Source organism: Lemur catta, chromosome 4 (assembly GCF_020740605.2).
Source record: "Lemur catta isolate mLemCat1 chromosome 4, mLemCat1.pri, whole genome shotgun sequence".
NCBI classification, from domain to species: domain Eukaryota; kingdom Metazoa; phylum Chordata; class Mammalia; order Primates; family Lemuridae; genus Lemur; species Lemur catta.
In genome coordinates this window covers 57,674,702-57,689,840 of record NC_059131.1, presented here as the reverse complement: position 1 = coordinate 57,689,840, position 15,139 = coordinate 57,674,702, and the positions used below count along the sequence as shown (strand labels likewise).

The following is a 15,139-nucleotide window of genomic DNA, read 5'->3' as shown; positions in this document are numbered from 1 at the left end:
GCTTTTCTCCTCAGAGTTCCCTCCTTGGAGAGTCTATCTGTTCTCATAATTCCATCTATCTCCACCTATATGTGAATGTCAACTGATTTCCCTCAAAGGCAGTTTTCCAGTATTTATTCTCTCTAGGTCTAGCATTTAGTTTTGCCTATAAAGTTAATCTTGCTCCAATTTTCCCAGTTTCCCCTTTATCATCCACAGCACCATTGATTTCCTTATCCTCCACATTTCCAGTCTTGCAATCTGTCATTCTTCTTAGGTTTATCACTTCCAAATTATTTGCCAAATTCTGCTCACCCTAACTCCACTTGCGCATTAACTTTATCCACTGTTTCCTCCTCTCCCTTCTTTGTCCCTCCCTGTGCGACACCAGAGCCATATTTTCTTCCTTGATTTTCTCTTTGGTTTGGGTGGACAAGCGTCTGTCTCGCCTACCGCCCAGGCGCTTTGTGAGGCTCAAGAGGGAGGACGTGGCCAGCAGGCTGAGTGCATACGACAACATGAGGCTCAAAGCCAGGAAGGAATCCTTAGCGATTATTTTACAGTTGAGGGATGAGATGCCCAGCGTGGACAACCCTCTGGTTCCTGTCACAATCCCCCAGACTGTTGAGCTTCAGCACCTCCTCCGTTGCTCCGCCATTGTTGGCGTTTTCCTTCCTTCACATATCTGGTACAGACCCAACCGCCCTTCAGCTCAGGTCGGAATGCAGCTCGCGCCCGCAGAACCCAGCTCCCGACCTACCCTCCAAGAATCCAGAGTCTCTCAGGAGAGCAGCTCCCATTGGCCAGCCCGGCCCCCTTCCCGCACCTCATTGGCCACTGTCCTGCAAGTCCCGCCCTCTCGGCGCCTCAGGTGCCAGCTGTGAAGCGGGAAATGGCGGGAAAGGCAATGTCTGAGCGCGCCCGGCATCTGCGCAACGCCGGCCTGGGAGCCTGCCGGTGGCCGCGGAGCCCTCGATGATAGCCTCAAGGGCTTGCTGCTCCTCACACGCTCGGCTGCCACAAGACCATGGGCGCCGGGAGCCGCGCGCTCCACCGCTCGGGGCTCAGGGTTCCAAGCTGCGCCTCAGTCCTGAAAAGAGCGCTTGGCCGATTGGGCAGGCGTTGCTCACACCACTGAGGCGAGCCCGGACACCGAAGCCACCTTGTTGTCTTCGGCCCAGGGCTGCAGGTTCTGCAGCGCGAAAAGGGACGAGTTGTGCAGGCAGAGCGGGTCCGGGGGCAGCGGCGGCCGCAGGGGCCGCGGTAGCGCGTCCTGCTGCAGGTGCAGGAGCAGCCGGCCCGCGCGGTGCCGCTCCGCCTCGCGCTCCTCCGCCGTCTGGCGCCTGGGCGGGCGAAGACGCGGGGTCAGCGAGGCTAGCCCTCGCCCACCCCGCACCTCTCTGTCCCTTGGCGCGGCCCGGGGCCCCAGTCCGCCCTCGCCCGCGCAGCGCCTCACCGCCACTTGGTGCGTCGGTTCTGGAACCACGTCTTGACCTGTGCGTCGGTCATTCGCAAGGCCTTGGCCAGTGCCGCCCTCTCTGCCGAGGCCAGGTACTTCTGGCGCAAAAAGCGCCGCTCGAGCTCCAGCACCTGCGAGCGGGAGAAGGACGTGCGCGGCTTCTTCCGCTTCGGGGGCGTCCGGTTTTGGTACGGGTGGCCTATGCGGCGCGTCCCGGAGAAGGGCGAGAGCGCGGCTACCGGGAGGAAGAAAGAGCAGAGCAGGGCAGGGTTTGCAGGGTAGCCGGAGGTGTCACTGAGAAGAGAGCGCGGCTGCCCGGGCCGCAGAACTCCCACTCCCGCGTCCGGTCCTTCCCTGGCCTCAAGCTCGGTCCCGAGTCAGCAGAGGCCTCTAGACCAGAAAGACCCTCAGAAGAAATGGCTCTCCCCCTTGGGTGAGGGAGAGACGTTCCCCATAACTTCACCCTACCCTCCCCGCGTTGTGGACAGTGGGACTGCAGAGGAGGGCGCGAGGCACCGACGGCAGCTCCCTCCCCATCACCTGCAGGACCAAGAAATCCAAGTTGGGGAATAAATCCTCTGGGATGATCTGGGGGAAGGTATGAAAGGGATCCTTGAGTTGGAGCAGAAAGATAAGAGATGAGGAAACGGGGTCAGAGTGGGACATGATGCTAGGGGTGAGGGGGTGGGACAACCTCACCCGTGAGCCGGTCCTTGGCAAAGCGGCGGCTGCTGTCCATCCAAGGGAAGGTGAGTCCAGCTAGGCCCCCGGCGCCGCCCAAACCCGAGGGCCCAGGCACTGCAGGCGCACCTCCCGTGGGCGGTGGCACAGGGAGCGGGCGATGCGCAGGGACGCGGATCACGCCGCCCGGGCCCACTCCAGAGCTGCCGGGTAGCGGAGCCAGTGAGCCAGCGGGACCGTAGCCTGAGGCTCCGTGGAATCCACCCGAGAACGCCGCACTCTCCCCATGGCCCTGGCCCGCACGACCCGGGCCTAGGCCGCCCGCGGGGGGTTCGGGGCCGCTCAGGATCTGATCGATGCCGAAGCTGATTGGCTCGTGGTGTGGGAGGTTGTGTGGAGCCAGCATCGCCGGCTCCATGGGTCTGGGCCTGGGAGAACCTCAGGAGATTTGGCGGTTGGGGAGGATGCCTTGGGTGGCTCCAGGAGCCCGGCGGAGGCGCGCTCCAGACGGCAGATTCAGGGGCCCGATGGACTGGCCAAGGCGGGGCGCCGGGGCCCCCGGAACGGCAGCATCCCAGTGCACCGGGAGCAGCCGCGCCCCTGCCAGCCGCTGCCAGGCGTCCGCGCGGGGACTCGCATCCCGGGGAGCGCGGCCAGCTGGGGCCCCAGGAGCTCCCTTACTGACTCTGAAGCGCAGATGGACGCTGGGCTGCCGGGGCGGCTGCCCGAGTCCTGGGTGGAGAGGGTTGGCCAGCTCGGGCTTGGGCAGTGACTGACAGATCGGCCCCGGGTGGGTAGTGGGGGCTGGGGATAGGGCAGGGGCGGGGCCCGGCCGTTAAAGGGGAAGGGACGTCTGTTTGTGCCAAGCGCGGGGGAAGACCGGAGGGCGGAGATGTGCGGGGCAGGGTGGAGGGGGGCAGGGGGCGAGAGTCTTAGGGACGAGGATCGGCGCGGGAGGGGCTCCAGCGTGGACCGCTGAGTCAGCGGAGATGCTCACCGCGCCTCCATCCTCGCTGGCCTCTGTCTTTGGGCTGTCTCCGCCTCACCGGCTTTCTCCGCAGGTGCCTCCTTACCCAGCCCCCACTCTTCACCTCCCGATGGATCCTACTTGACAACTCCTGGATTCGTTGTGGCCCCCGCCTAAGTGCCCTCGAAGACCAAATCTCGTTGTGGTTTCCTGGCTGCGTAAGAAGCGGCTGGGGAACGGCGCCCGGCGAGCTGGAGGCCCAGGAAGAGGACAGGTGTGGGAAGGGGTTGGCAAGGCGCGTCGGGTGGGCTAGGGCGGGGACAACTACTCTGGGCCGGCGATTCTGGTGCATCTCCTGGTCTCTCCTGTAGGGCCCCCAAGCCCCGTCCGGTTGAACCAGTAATTGGTGCCCTGCATTTCTTAGAATTTCGATTTTCCGAAATCAGTGTAAAGCGGATCCATGGCTCAACCCAGGCCAACTCAGGCCGGTGGAAACTTGGGCTGGCGGTCTACTCTCGACCGCAAATGCAGATGGCCCGCAGCGTGGAACCATTCTGCGCCTAGGAAGTCTATTCTCACATACTCTTCCCTCCCACAAAGGCGGGAGGGCGAATTCGCCACAGGCGACACGTGGGACCTCACTGAGGCCTTGGGAGGATCTCAGCCACCTAATTTCCCATAGACACTTTACCCCACCCAAGCCCAGAAAATGCGCCTGGAGCGTGTCAGAGAAGGGAGGTAGGGAAAGACCGAAGCCGCTCGGTGACCTTGTGACCTCTGGCCGCGGACCCAGAAGCTTGGAGTGTGTGAACTCTGCGTCCTTCCCCGGGATGGGACCCCCGCCGGGTGGGCCCCTGAGCTTTAGACCCGCCCCCGCCGCCGCCCTGCCCGGTGCAGGCCGCCGTAATCGGGTTAGCTGGGCCAGAATTACATTACCTTCCCCGGCCCGCCCCGGCCCCCGGGGGGGCCCTGGCGCCTCCGAGCCGGTGAGACTAGGCGCAGGGAGGGGGGCGCTTCTACCATCTCGCCGGCGGGTGGGCACTGAAGAACAGCTCAGCCTGCCTCGGACACGTGGTGGCCAAAGGACCCCGCCCCACTGTGCCAGCCCTGACCCTCACCCCCAGCCCATCCCAGTGTTCAGCTCCACCCTGCTGATTTCCCGCGTGAACCGAAATGCCTTCTTAGTCTAGTAAATGGGTCTCCCTGGGAGTACTGATCTTCCAATTGATTCTTCAGGATCCCCTAGGAAAAACTCTGCCCCTCCTTTCTCCCCAGCAGATGGACCGGCAGCCTGGTGCCTGGGGCAGGGTGAGGGGGTCTTTTCTCTCCTGGGAACCAGGAATGATATTTGGGCATCTGGGCAGGAAAAGAAAGAGGAGTGGGCTCTCTCCACCAGCCCTGCAGTGTTCTCATAAGCCTTAGGTCTGAAGGCGGTGAACCAAGACTGGTGGTGGGGCATTAAGCAGTAGGTATTAGTAATATGTGACATCCTCCCCCACCTCTATCATCCAATTTTCTCCAGCCCTTCCTCAGTCCAGCTCACAGTCCCTTCTGAAAGAGGGTGGGGCTCTTGTCAATTTGGCAGTTGTATTTTTATCTTGGTGGAGAAGACAAACAACCTCCCCTGTCCCTTCACAAAAACCCAGCACCCTTTCTCAGCAGTAGAGAGGACTACAAAGAAGCATGAAGCCTCTGCTGTTCAGGCAAAACCTTCAGAGAGATAGCAAAGGTTGGACTCCCCCAGGATAGGAACAGAGACCCTAGGGAGATAGCAAAGAAATACAGCCTCTGAAGGGGTTTGGCCTGCAGAAAGGAGTTTGCCAGTTCCTTTCTCTGCTCTGAAGGGAGGGGCGAATGAATCAATGAATGAAAAAAAAAATGGCAACATTGTGCAGACCTGTACATCCCTACCTTTTGAGGTCTGCTCAGACGGTACCGCTACCCAACTAATCATTTGAGGAGAATGGTCACAAACTCAGTAGTACATGCAAATCTGGGGAGTTTTGTTTGTTTGCTTGTTTTTTGAAAAAGGTTTTTAGCGTCTTACTTCAAGAACAGAGGGCATCCAGTTCTGTCAGCCACAGTCCTGGGAATTTCTCCTCCTCTTCTTCTTCTCCTCCTCCTCCTTCCCCTTCTTTTTAAGAGTCAAGATCTTACTGGCCTCCAACTTCTGGGCTCAAGCAATCTTCCCCCCTCATCCTCCCAAGTAGCTGGGACTACAGGTGGGTATACCACTACTCCTGGCTTAGCTTGGCATGTCTCTTGCCACCACCTATTTGATTTTCTGATTCCCAGGGAAAGGCTGGTTCCTGCTAGTCCATGTTGAAGACAGAGGCACTGGGGTGAGTGCCCCTCATAACTGCTTTGCATCTGTCTCACCATATCCTGTGTTGTTCCCAACCCCCCTCAACTCTTTAAATCTTCAGTCCTTCAAGCCTGCAGCTTCATAGAAAGAGGCCAAGCTATTGACCTGGGCTCGTTCTTCCTCTCCTTCCTGTTGTTGGTGCAGTGTTCTTCATTCCAGATGGTCCCCACTCCTATATCATCATTTATCTCATTGATTCAGTCATTCTTACCCTCAACTATCTCAGATCTGTATCATTTGGACAAAGTCTTTGCCTGACTCTTCAAGAGAAATTATGGGTTTTTTTTTCCCTTTTACTGCCCACACCCACTGCCTCCATTTCCCCATCATTTATTCCTGTTTTAACCCAATGCAAGCTGGCTTCACTACACTGACCCCTTCTCAAGAGAGCTCTAGTCTCCTGTATCCCTTTTCCAAGACTTCTCTGACATGTTTTACTTTATTGATCACTGTTTCTTGAAATGTCCCTTTTTTTTTAGCCTCTGTAATATTGTCTTATTCTATATCTTTAGACTTTCACAGTCACTGCTATGTCTTTCCTCCACTGATTTTGCTTCTTCCACGGAAGACTGTGAGCATTTTTCAGAACTCAGAGTTAAGCTTTTTTTTTTTTTTTAAATCTCTACATCTGCTCAGGTTTGCACACACTCAGATAGGTAACTCTGAAACCTCCATCCTTGGCTCTGACACTCCAGCCCCACCACTCTCCTAGCCTTCTGGCCAGGTCCACCTGCCTTCCCTGCAGCCACCTTAAGTCCAACAGGTTGGAAGACATGCTCCCCTCCCAGGCTCCTCATTCACCCTCTTACCCAGGCCTACCAAACAAAGTCCCTGGCTACTTCCTGCTATTATATTTTCCTTTGAAATGTTTCAGATACAGCCCTTCTTTTCCATTTCTATTGCTAAATTCCCTAATCTTAGCTGTCATCACTACAACCTGGATTCATTAATTTGTTCATCCAGAAGATTGTGATTGAACACCTACTATGTGCCTGGCACTGGAGAGACAGCTGTGAACACAACAGGGAAAAAAAGAATCCCTGCCACTGAGAAGCTTATGTTCTAATGGGAGAGACAGATGGAAAACTAGAAAATATATTTTCTTAAAAAACTAGAAAATATTTCTAATATGAGAAATATATTAAATAATAAATGCTAAGAATGCAAATAAACACTAAGAAGAAAAATAAAGCAAGGAAGTGAAAAGGTGAGTGGGTTGTTATTTATCTACAGTGATCACAGAAGCCTCATAGAGTAAAGACCTGAAAGAAGGAGAGAGCCATTTGGTTATCCAAACATTTCAAATTGGGGACACAATGGGAGGATAGTGTGTTTGTGGAACAAACAGTGAGGGGTCCAGTGTGGCTGGAGAGACTTTTACAGGGCCTTGTAGACTACTGTAAGGACTTTGGCTTCTATTCTGATTGAAAGGGAAGCTATCGAAGGGTTTTAAACAGTAAAATGAAACCTAATTTTTCAATTTTATTTTTAACAGCTTTGGGGTATAAGTAACACATAAAGTCTACAGTTTGATAAGTTTTGACATATGTACGCACTCACGAAACCATCACCACAATCAAAACAATAAACATCCATCACCTCAAAAACTTTCGTGTGTCCTTTTTGATTCATGTTTTACCAGAATCACTCTGGGCTGCTATGTTGAAAACAGGCTGAAGAGGGGCAAAGGCAGGCAAAAGGAAAGCGGTCAAGAAGCCACTGCAATCAGAGGAGAGATGATGATGATAGCTTGGACCAGGGAGGTGAGTAGGCAGTGGCTGTAATGAACAGTTGATTAATAAATCACTAAACTTCTCGCTGATTATTCACTCCACTCTGAAAAGTTCTTAGGATAAAATAAAATATGTTAAATAAAATACATGATAAAAATGTTCTTAGGATAACACCCTCCCTTCAAAAAGGTCTGCTAGCTCCCAATTGCCTTCAGGCAACTTCTTAAGGCCCTGCTTTTTTTTTTTTTTTTTTGAGACAGAGTGTTGCTTTGTTGCCCTGGCTAGAGTGAGTGCCGTGGCATTAGCCTAGCTCACAGCAACCTCAAACTCCTGGGCTTAAGCGATCCTACTGCCTCAGCCTCCCGAGTAGCTGGGACTACAGGCATGTGCCACCATGCCTGGCTAATTTTTTTTTCTATATATATTTTAGTTGGCCAGATAATTTCTTTCTATTTTTAGTAGAGACGGGGGTCTCGCTGTTGCTCAGGCTGGTCTCGAACTCCTGACCTTGAGCGATCCACCAGCCTTGGCCTCCCAGAGGGTTAGGATTACAGGCGTGAGCCACCGCGCCCGAAGGCCCTGCTTTTTAATCACTCTCAATCCACACCTTGGCCTCCTTCCTGTCCTTCTCTGGTCACTCCCCTCCACTCCCATTCTTTTCTATTCCACCACACGTCCACCCCTTTCCCGTGTCTAAATTGTGCCCACACAAAGTCCCACTTTTTCCAGAAAGTCTTTCGGGGTCTCCATTTGGGATCTTTCCCTTTGAATCTCCAGTTGTCTTTGTTGTTAATACCTCACAGTAAATTTATTCTTTTTAAAATCCCACTATAATTGCTCAGGGACATCGGTGTACAAGCTCTCGGGACCCCCTCCCTCCTCCCCAAGTGCGGGGCTGGGCCTATGCTACTACAGGCGCTCGCTGCCAAAGCGTGTCTGTCTGCGGCAGTGTCCTAGTCGTCCTCCCCTCCTCCTTCGGCATCTGCTCTGCATTAGTCTGTCCCAGGCCTCCGCAGGCGCCGATGATTAAATCATCATCATTAACAGGGCCTGCCCCCCCTCCATCCCCGGCAGCAGGGGAAGAATAGGGGGGTAAGATCACTACCAAGTCCCTGGGGATCTCTCCCTTCCCACCTCACCCTGCACCCTCCTCTCCGAGACTCCGCAAAGCCCCAGGAAACTCTCGTCGCGGGGCCAGGAGAAGGCCTGCCACCTGGGTGAAGCTCTGCTACGAGGACGCCTCAGCCAACTAGGGCGGCATTACGAGAGGACCCAAGAGGGGCATCTTCAGCCCGGTCGTCGTCCCAGGAGACCGACGACCCTATCGGGTAGCGGGTGCAGATCGCCAGGCCTTTTAGGGTAGGAGGGGGCAGTCTTTCGCAGGCTCCAAAAGTTAGTCCCGAGGTCGTGTAGGGTCCATTGTGATGATTCCTACAGGAGGTCGAAGAGATAGGACCCTTCCCCACAGTCCCCCCCACTCCCTAATTACGGATTGAGGAGGGGGAGGGGCCACTGGGGCTCAGGTGAGCACACGGGGAGAAAGAGACGTGGGCGGGGCCTTACAGAGGGTAAGCGAATCCAAAAAGACCTAGGCCCTCGTTGCTGGGAGACAAGTCCCGCCCCGCAGGCGGCACCGGAAGTGGCAGGCCAGGATCAGCCTTTAAGATGGCGTCTCCTCAGGGGGGCCAGATTGCGATCGCGATGAGGCTTCGGAACCAGCTCCAGTCAGTGTACAAGATGGACCCGCTACGGAACGAGGTGCAAGGGCGGCAGGGTTACTGCTGTGGTCGGCTAGCGGTGCGAACTGGGGCGGGCTAGAGGACGGGCGGTGGCTGGCCGGGCGCCCTATGCGCCTGCGCAGAGTGAGGGCGCCCAGTGCGCCTGCGCGATTGCGATCGGGTTGCCAAACTCCGGGCTAGGACGCCTGCGCATTGTGCTGCCCACGTCCTGTAGTCTCCCCTGGGAAAGGAGGGTCAGGCGAGTCCACGTGAAGGGTGCCCCCGCTGTGCGCGGAGCCCTCTGCTGGGCGGAGGAGGAGTGCCACTGGTCCGGGAGTTGATCCCCTGCTGACTGCACAAGGTGCGGGGCTTGGCTGTGGAAGCGATGAAACAGGCGACCCCCAAGTCAGGAAGGCGCACAGGTTTGGGGGTGGGGATGGGTGATTGGTAACAGAGGGTGTATCTGCAGGAGGAGGTTCGAGTGAAGATCAAAGACTTGAATGAGCACATCGTTTGCTGCCTGTGCGCTGGCTACTTCGTGGATGCCACCACCATCACAGAGTGTCTTCATACTTGTGAGTGCCCTGGATGGAGCCTACCTGGTTCTTCCAGGCCCTAGTCCTCACCAAGCTGACTGGCAGCTTCTGCGCTGCCCACCTCACCCGTCCAGGCACCCCACCCAATCCATGGATCGAGTTTCCAGAGGGCCTGAACGTCTGCTTTTCTTTTCCTGCAGTCTGCAAAAGTTGTATAGTGAAGTACCTTCAAACCAGCAAGTACTGCCCCATGTGCAACATCAAGATCCACGAGACACAACCACTGCTCAACCTCAAACTGGACCGGGTCATGCAGGACATCGTGTACAAGCTAGTGCCTGGTTTGCAAGACAGTGAGTGGTGGTTGGTAACCTGACTTTGAGGGGCCTCTTGAGGACTAATGCTGAGTAGCAGCTTGAGATGACAAGGGTTTTGGTGGGAATCATGTAGGTAAAGAGGTCGACAGCCAGAGGAACAAAGAGTGAATGAGGGCTAATGCTTTACTCCCATACTTCACCCACTTCTAGGTGAAGAGAAACGGATTCGGGAATTCTACCAGTCCCGAGGCCTGGACCGGGTCACCCAGCCCAGTGGGGAAGGTATGTCTCTGGCAGCAGGAGGGTGAATTAAAGTGCCCAGAGTATTCCTTTTGCCCAGTTTTCCCCTCTGGGGAGAGAGGGGTGTGGGACCTGTACCATCCTCCTTACTACCCTGTCTTCCTCAGAGCCAGCCCTGAGCAACCTTGGCCTCCCCTTCAGCAGCTTTGACCACTCTAAAGCTCACTACTATCGCTATGATGAGCAGCTGAGCCTATGCCTAGAGCGGCTGAGGTGAGGGGCAGGTTGGGGGTTGTATGAGGTGACAGTGCTGATGACCCAAAGCCAGGAACGGACCTGGAGGGAGGTTGAGCAGTGAGGGAGTGTCTGTTCCCTTGAAGAGACTATATTATGGCTCTGGGTCGGGGAGAGGAGGAAAGGTAGGACTCCCTAACCTGTGTCTGTTTCCCCTCAGTTCTGGCAAAGACAAGAATAAAAGCGTCCTGCAGGTGAGAGGGGCTGAGGGGAGGACCTCTCTAAGGAGACTCACCTCCCCATGGCTCTTCCCTCACACACCTTGTCCTCTTCCCTCCCCTCCCTTCCCCACCCCCAGAACAAGTATGTCCGATGTTCTGTTAGAGCTGAGGTACGCCATCTCCGGAGGGTCTTGTGTCACCGCTTAATGCTAAATCCTCAGCATGTGAGTAATCCCATAGTAGGTTTTTTGAGGGAGAAGATGCTAAGAAGGGAGGGACAGAGTGTAGGGTGGACTAGGGTAGTTCTTGACTTGTCAGACCTGTCCAAGAGGAGAGTTCCTAAAGCTGCCCCCTTCTCCCTTCTAGGTGCAGCTCCTTTTTGACAATGAAATTCTCCCTGATCACATGACAATGAAGCAGATATGGCTCTCCCGCTGGTTCGGCAAGGTAAGCCAGTGCCTAGGCAGTCCTTGGGGCAAGTGTGGGCTGAGGGGGCCTTTTGGCTAAGGACACTCCCCACTGACTGCTTCCTTCCCTTGTTCTCTCCTTAGCCATCCCCTTTGCTTTTACAATACAGTGTGAAAGAGAAGAGGAGGTAGGGGCCGAGCCCCCACTCCATCCCACTCCCCTTCCCTCCCCAGATATTTATGTGAAATTAATCGTGGCTTTATTTTTTGAAATAAAAACATTAAAAAAGTGTCTCTCTTTTTCCTTATCCTCCGCTGGGTTTCATTGTGAAGAAGGGCCTCTCCTCTATGGCCATGAGCCCTCAATGTCTTGCCAAAGGAGAAGGGTAGAGGACCCTATATGTGTGAACCAGGCCACCCACACCACTCTTGTGGTTAAGAGAAGGCTTTCTGGATGGGAGCGCTTGCCCTCCTCGTATGCTGCAGCACATGTTCAGGCCTGCGTGGAGGTGTCCAGATTCAACAGTGGTGGGAGGAGGGCTGGGGTTGGACAGTGGCTGCTGCAGGACTGAAGAAGAGTGGTATTTTAAAGAAAAATCCAAAGAATTGCACGGTGGTTTTATAACAGGAGGGAGAAGTCTAAAAAACAGATTGGGTGGGGGCCACAGGGATAGTTAGACATGGAGGCCTGGCTGTCTATACAGTATTCAGCAAGCCCTAAGGGCCTGGGGCTAGGTGGAGCCAAAGTGGGGAAAGGGTAGTTGAGGAGGAGAGGGAGCTGATAGGGAGGAGAGAAGGACAGCTTCAAGGAACAAGAGGGAAGAGGCAAGACAGGAGTTCCGTTGATTCAATCAGCCAGCAGTGCTTGGTAGGTCTTGTGTACTGGGTGCTGCCAGTGACCCTGTCCTATGGGCCTCTCAGTGGGGTAGCCAGAAACTTGCCCAACTGGGACAGGAAGAGAGGGAGGCCAAGGCAAAGAGTTCCTGAAGGCAGCAAATGGGGTGCTGCCCAATCTGGGACAAGCAGAATGGAGCTGGCCTTATAAATGTCACCAGAACCTGAATTTAAAGCCTAAGTTCCACACTGGCCCAAGTCTGACTTCAGGACTTCTAGGGGGTGGTTATGCCTAGCTGCGGTTGGTGAGGGCTGAAGACATTGAGCTTCCATGGATGGAGGCTGGGTGGCAGAGGACAGGGGGCAGGAAACAGGGAGTGGTTACAGTAAAGGAAGCCTGAACTGTGTAAGAAAGTCCTAGATTCCCCTTGCCCGATGTGGTGTCAGCGCCTGTAGTCCCAAATACTGGGGAGACTGAGGCGGGAGGATCACTTGAACCCAGGCAGCAGTTATGATGGCAGCACTGCACTCCAGCCTGGGCCACATAGGGAGACCCCTTTTCTAAAAATAAATACATTTAAAACAAAGAAAGCCCTAGACTCTGGGGAAAAATCTGAGTACGGGTCAGGTGCTCTTTCTCGCCAGTCTCCCTGGGCTTCTGGGAACGTCTGCACCTCTGCACTGAAGAAGAGTGTGTGTAGGCCAAGAGGGGGCTCACATGGAGAGGCCACAGATGCCCAGGAAGAGTGCTCCAGTGCGTGGGGCAAGCAACGGTCTGGGGCCCATTGCGGGGACACCTGCAGAGTCACCAGCCTGGATAGATTCCTTCCTCACATGATCCCCAAGATGACCAAAGCTTCCAGTGTTCCAGGCCTTCTGCCTAGAATGCTCCCCGCCCCCCACCATCTCCTTCAGGAAGCACTCCCCCAGCCAGAATCAGGGCTTCTACCACTTTTGAGCCTGCCTGGACGCCAGCACACATCTGGAGGTTTGGGGTTAATTATGTCCATTCCAGGACTCCCATCTCCCTTTTCTCCGAATTGAAACTCTCTGTGGGCACTGGGTGCCCAGGAGTTCTCAAGGAGTTGGCGCAGAAAAAGGCCTTTCTTAGGAGTGACGGGGCGGTGCGGGGGAGGAGTGGTGTGGGCTGGGGGAAGGAGAGTAGAAACGCTCCTGCGGACTTTTCAGGGGCCAAGCAGCTGCGGGAGTTGGGGGCAGCCTGACTGGGTCTTCTTGGAAAGCTCTCCGTCTGGGGCTTGGCGGCACCTCAGTATCGAAAAAGCTAAGTCTGAAAAGTAGTGGGTGTGATGCCCCAGACCAGAAGATCAAGCGTCTCGGGATGAGGCCTTTGATGATACATGCCTTGAGGCCAAGGAGCAGCGGAAGACGCTCGGGCCTGGATCTAGGGTGGAGAGGCCGCCCCACCTCCGCGCAGCTCCGCGGAGCCTTCGTTTTGTCTGTCGGCGGCGGTGGCGGCGGCAGCTGCAGCGCGTCGCCCGGGGTGGCTGATGCTGACCAGCTGCGGGCTCCAAGCCGCTTGCTCCTGGCCTGTGGATCCATTCCTCCCTCCCACCCTGACCCAGGATCACTCGGGTCTCGGTCTGTGCCAGGGCGGGCGATCACGCCCACGATTCTCTTGGGCTCCGCAACCCAAAACACACCCCAAAGTGGCACCCCGCTCCGGAGTCAAAAAAGAGGCGGCCGCAGGGTCGCCCCAGGACTCAGTCTGCGGTCCCTGAGGCGTCCTTGGCCTCGCTGTGCTTCCTGGAGGAGACATCAGTCCTCACCTACAGGGCCAAACCCGTCCTTGCCCCTGCCTTTCCCATCCCTGCCATTTCAGCGGCTCACGCTCGCCCAGGGGAGGAGCACAAGGATTTGCCCCCGCCTTTGGCACAGAGGAGAACAGGTCCCCCACTCAGCCAGACCAGTCTCTCCCAGGGCTTGAGGGGAGGGAGGAAGTGGGCAAAAGGACTGCCTGAGAACGGCGAGTCCCAGAGGAAAGGAGGAGAGGGAGCGGGTCTGAGTTCGCATCCCCCGGGGCGTCCCAGCCCGCACGCGGCCGGGATGGCTGTGGGCGCGCGGACCCTCTGTAAGCCCGCGGACGGGGCTGAAAAGACCTCACAGACCCGCCAGCCCCAAAGTAACGAAACTAAAATTTTAGTGTCTGAATAGTTCACTCTGCAACAACGTATTCTTAAAGAGAAAATCCCACGGGTGTGCGAGATGGACGGACTCGCTGTTCCGTGCTCCTCAGAGCGGACTTTCCTCCCTAAACTCCCACTTCCCTCACCCCGTTCACGGACTTTTCCTAAGGATGGGAAGGAGGGGGATAAGCACATCTCTGAGACTGTCCTTCTCATCCACCGCCCCAAGGGGTTATTCTGAAGGTCCCCCCTCTACACACACAGACACACAGACACACACTCACAGGGTTCAGAGGAATGCCTGGGGCGGGCAATCTCGAGACTAAAGGTGGTTTATTGAGCCAGCCTCGGTTGGTGGGGGGTGGTGTCGAGCTGGGGCGGGCCTGGGTGGGGGAACCTGCCCAGTGAGAGGTGGCATGTAGGGAATGAGAGATAAGGTGGGGTAGGGCTGAGAATGGGAAACCTGAAAGGGGGTGATGCAGGGAGGCGTGAGAAAGAATCCTAAAATGGGAATTGGGGTCCCTTCCCAAGGCAGTAAATGTTGGCATGTGGGGATCTCTACAGGGGTAGAGAGCGCAGGACCCCGACATGTCGGACGGGATAATGAGAGGAATCTGAGAAGTTGGGAGACACGAGAGATTGCCTCAGAATGACATGGAAGGAAAACCGTGGGACCCGCAGGGCAGGCGTGAAGGCTCCAATCGGCAGATCTCCTGGGAAGGACCCAGGGCAGGGAGGGTTGGACATGCGGCTGGGAGGTGCGACCAGAAGAGACTCGCAATGATTGAACACCCAGGAGCTTCTGCGCTCCCAACGTGGAGTGGAGGGGAAGGCTATGAGACAGCTGAGCGTCTCCCCCCCGCTGCAGCCCATAACTGAGGTTTAATCTTTTAATCTTCATCATTAATCACTCACCCTCAGCCTACCCCTCTCCGCGGATCTGGTTTCGCCCCAGCTCGGGTTCCAGAGACTTCACTTGGAAAAGCCCCCTTCTGTGGCCCCACGATTGTCTGGACTAGTCCCTGGCTGCTGGGATGACCTTAGCGGGGCCTCTGCTGTCCTGGGCTTTCTTTACTAGTCTCTGCTTCCCTCTCCTCCCCCAAATTCGTATTTGGGGACCGTCCAATCCCAGTACCTGAGTCCGGCTGCAGAGAGGAGAACGTAGGCAGGAGACATAGAAGGGGAGGAAGGCAAAGGCCCATCAGGAGAGCCCAACACTCCTCACAGACACATGCAAGTAATTGAAAGCAGAGGTAGAGACAGACATAAAAGCCACATAGAGGATGCATCAGTGAAGGTCGCAG

The 15,139-nt window shown here is 55.8% G+C and overlaps 2 protein-coding genes across 2 annotated transcripts; one reads left to right on the top strand and one right to left on the bottom strand.

Annotated features, from left to right (window-relative positions):
- Positions 1 to 1,085: 1,085 nt before the first annotated feature.
- TLX2 (T cell leukemia homeobox 2) lies at positions 1,086 to 2,537 on the bottom strand. The gene is made up of 3 exons (XM_045549918.1): positions 2,138 to 2,537; positions 1,436 to 1,673; positions 1,086 to 1,322 (listed from the first exon to the last, which is right to left on the bottom strand). The coding sequence occupies exons 1-3, from the start codon at positions 2,535 to 2,537 to the stop codon at positions 1,106 to 1,108; spliced, it is 855 nt and encodes a 284-aa protein (XP_045405874.1). The 3' UTR covers positions 1,086 to 1,105.
- Positions 2,538 to 8,800: 6,263 nt separating this feature from the next.
- On the top strand, positions 8,801 to 11,147 carry PCGF1 (polycomb group ring finger 1). The gene is made up of 9 exons (XM_045549919.1): positions 8,801 to 8,942; positions 9,372 to 9,477; positions 9,639 to 9,791; positions 9,966 to 10,037; positions 10,163 to 10,268; positions 10,450 to 10,483; positions 10,588 to 10,674; positions 10,817 to 10,897; positions 11,002 to 11,147. Exons 1-9 carry the CDS (start codon positions 8,850 to 8,852, stop codon positions 11,047 to 11,049), a joined length of 780 nt encoding a protein of 259 aa, XP_045405875.1. The 5' UTR covers positions 8,801 to 8,849; the 3' UTR covers positions 11,050 to 11,147.
- Positions 11,148 to 15,139: the final 3,992 nt, after the last annotated feature.

Excerpts from the sequence above, each read along its gene's own strand:
- PCGF1 (XM_045549919.1), top strand. The coding sequence starts at position 8,850 with ATGGCGTCTCCTCAGGGGGGCCAGATTGCGATCGCGATGAGGCTTCGG. Across the intron at positions 10,038-10,162 it reads CACCCAGCCCAGTGGGGAAG|AGCCAGCCCTGAGCAACCTT; the intron begins GTATGTCTCTGG and ends TGTCTTCCTCAG. Across the intron at positions 10,269-10,449 it reads CTATGCCTAGAGCGGCTGAG|TTCTGGCAAAGACAAGAATA; the intron begins GTGAGGGGCAGG and ends GTTTCCCCTCAG.
- TLX2 (XM_045549918.1), bottom strand. The coding sequence starts at position 2,537 with ATGGAGCCGGCGATGCTGGCTCCACACAACCTCCCACACCACGAGCCA. Across the intron at positions 1,674-2,137 it reads TGCCAAGGACCGGCTCACGG|CCGCGCTCTCGCCCTTCTCC; the intron begins GTGAGGTTGTCC and ends TCCTCCCGGTAG. Across the intron at positions 1,323-1,435 it reads AACCGACGCACCAAGTGGCG|GCGCCAGACGGCGGAGGAGC; the intron begins GTGAGGCGCTGC and ends TCGCCCGCCCAG.